Below are 1,862 nucleotides of genomic sequence, written 5' to 3'. Positions count from 1 at the left end.
AAAAAAAAAAAAAAAAAACTGATTCACAAAAGTTACAGTTCTGAAAATGTCCAACAAAAAAAAAGCATCACTTATACACATGGAGCTACATTTATATATACTGCTCAAAAAAATAAAGGGAACACAACATAAGACATCCTAGATCAGAATGAATGAAATATTCTTATTAAATACCTTGTTCATTACATAGTTGAATGTCTTATTTTCCCTTGTGTTCCCTTTATTTTTTTGAGCAGTGTGTGTGTGTGTGTGTGTATATATATATATTTTTTTTGAAACATGAAACAGCTGAGCTACATCAAGCAGATAAGGCTGCAGCTAACTGCTAACATACAACACTGGGTAGTAGAAAATACAAAGCAACATAAAACAACACAAAGAGGCTAGTGCAGCAAATTATCCATTTTGTTCGCCATCAGAAGCAACATTAAAACAAGATAATTATGTAACATTTTCATTCATCCTTAATATTTTATGACAGTTACAAATATTCACCAGGCTTCTCATTCCCCTCCCCAGCCCTCTCCCTCACCTTCAGTACAACATCCCCTTCCTGGATGTTGCCGTCCCTAGCTGCCAGGCTCTCAGGTGAAATGTCCTTGACAAAGATGTGGCTGGCCAGGCGCAGGCCATATTCTGCTTACAGAGTGAATAGCAGCAACAAAGACAATGTTAGCACAGAGTTCACATGACCACAATACACTGATCACACTTTGCTGACAGCCACTGCTCCCACTGGGATTAACAGTACTGATTAAAGAAGATTAATTGCTCTTTTACTTAGATGTGTTAACTTGAATTTGCTGCAGCTAGCAGGTTTTGTTTACTCTGCATGGATGTTTGGGAAACAGTCAGGGAAAATGGCAGGTGATTTCCTGGATAAATGTGATGAGTCAAAAACACTTTGAAAAGCTCACAAAACAGGCACATACGGTACTTGCACACTCTCACACATAGTACAGTTACCCAGTGCTCACACTGACAGAAGAAAGTATCACAATCAGCCAAGCAGTGTCTACAGTAGATCAAGACCAGTGGAGTTTATCCCAGTGGCTGTGGATCAGCATCCTTTTGTGGTTGAACAAATCCCCATGGCCTTGCATAATAATATCACATGAATCAACAGATATCTAGAAGTATCTTGACTTGGGCTCAAGCTGAGACCTAAGCTTATACCTCCACTCATTGCCTGTATTAATTGCAACTGTTTGAACTCATTATCTGTATAAAAGACACATGTCCACACACTCAATCTATCAGACTCCAACTTCTCCACTATGGGCAAGACCAAAGAGCTGTCTAAGGACACTAGGGACAAAGTTGTAGACCTGCACAAGGCTGGGATGGGCTACAGGACAATATGCAAACAGCTTGGTGAGAAGGCAACAACTGTCGGCGCAATTATTAGAAATTCAAGATGCAAGATCTCGCCTCGTGGAGTATCAATGATTCTGATAAAGTTGAGGGATCAGCCTAGAACTACACGGGAGGACCTGGTCAATGACCTGAAGAGAGCTGGGACCACAGTCTCAACGGTTACCATTAGTAACACACTACACTGTCATGGCTTAAAATCCTGCAGCGCACGCAAAGTCCCTCTGCTCAAGCCAGCACATGTCCAGGCCTGTCTGAAGTTTGCCAAAGACCATCTGGATGATCCAGAGGAGGCATGGGAGAAGGTCATGTGGTCAGATGAGACCAAAATAGAACCTTTTGGTATAAACTCCACTCGCCGTGTTTGGAGGAAGAAGAAGGATGAGTACAATCCCAAGAACACCATCCCAACCATGAAGCATGGGGACGAAAACACCATGCTTTGGGGTGCTTTTCTGCAAAGGGGACAGGACGACTGCACCGTATTG

The 1,862-nt window shown here is 41.9% G+C and overlaps 1 protein-coding gene across 9 annotated transcripts in view; it reads right to left on the bottom strand.

Annotated features, from left to right (window-relative positions):
- Positions 1–1,862, bottom strand: part of tjp1b (tight junction protein 1b) — a 62,245-nt gene that overhangs the window by 14,192 nt on the left and 46,191 nt on the right. For 6 of the 9 annotated variants that reach the window (XM_020621520.1, XM_020621530.1, XM_020621537.1 and 3 more), the window contains one exon: positions 533–639. In XM_020621520.1, coding sequence (XP_020477176.1) covers positions 533–639 — 107 coding nt within the window. The remainder of the gene's footprint in view (positions 1–532; positions 640–1,862) is intronic. The other 3 variants (XM_020621527.1, XM_020621576.1, XM_020621562.1) reach the window with 1 other exon arrangement.

This window comes from Monopterus albus, unplaced genomic scaffold (genome assembly GCF_001952655.1).
Source record: "Monopterus albus unplaced genomic scaffold, M_albus_1.0 scaffold7.1, whole genome shotgun sequence".
NCBI lineage: Eukaryota > Metazoa > Chordata > Actinopteri > Synbranchiformes > Synbranchidae > Monopterus > Monopterus albus.
The sequence above is the reverse complement of the archived record's forward strand: the minus strand, read 5'-3'. Positions and strand labels throughout refer to the sequence as shown.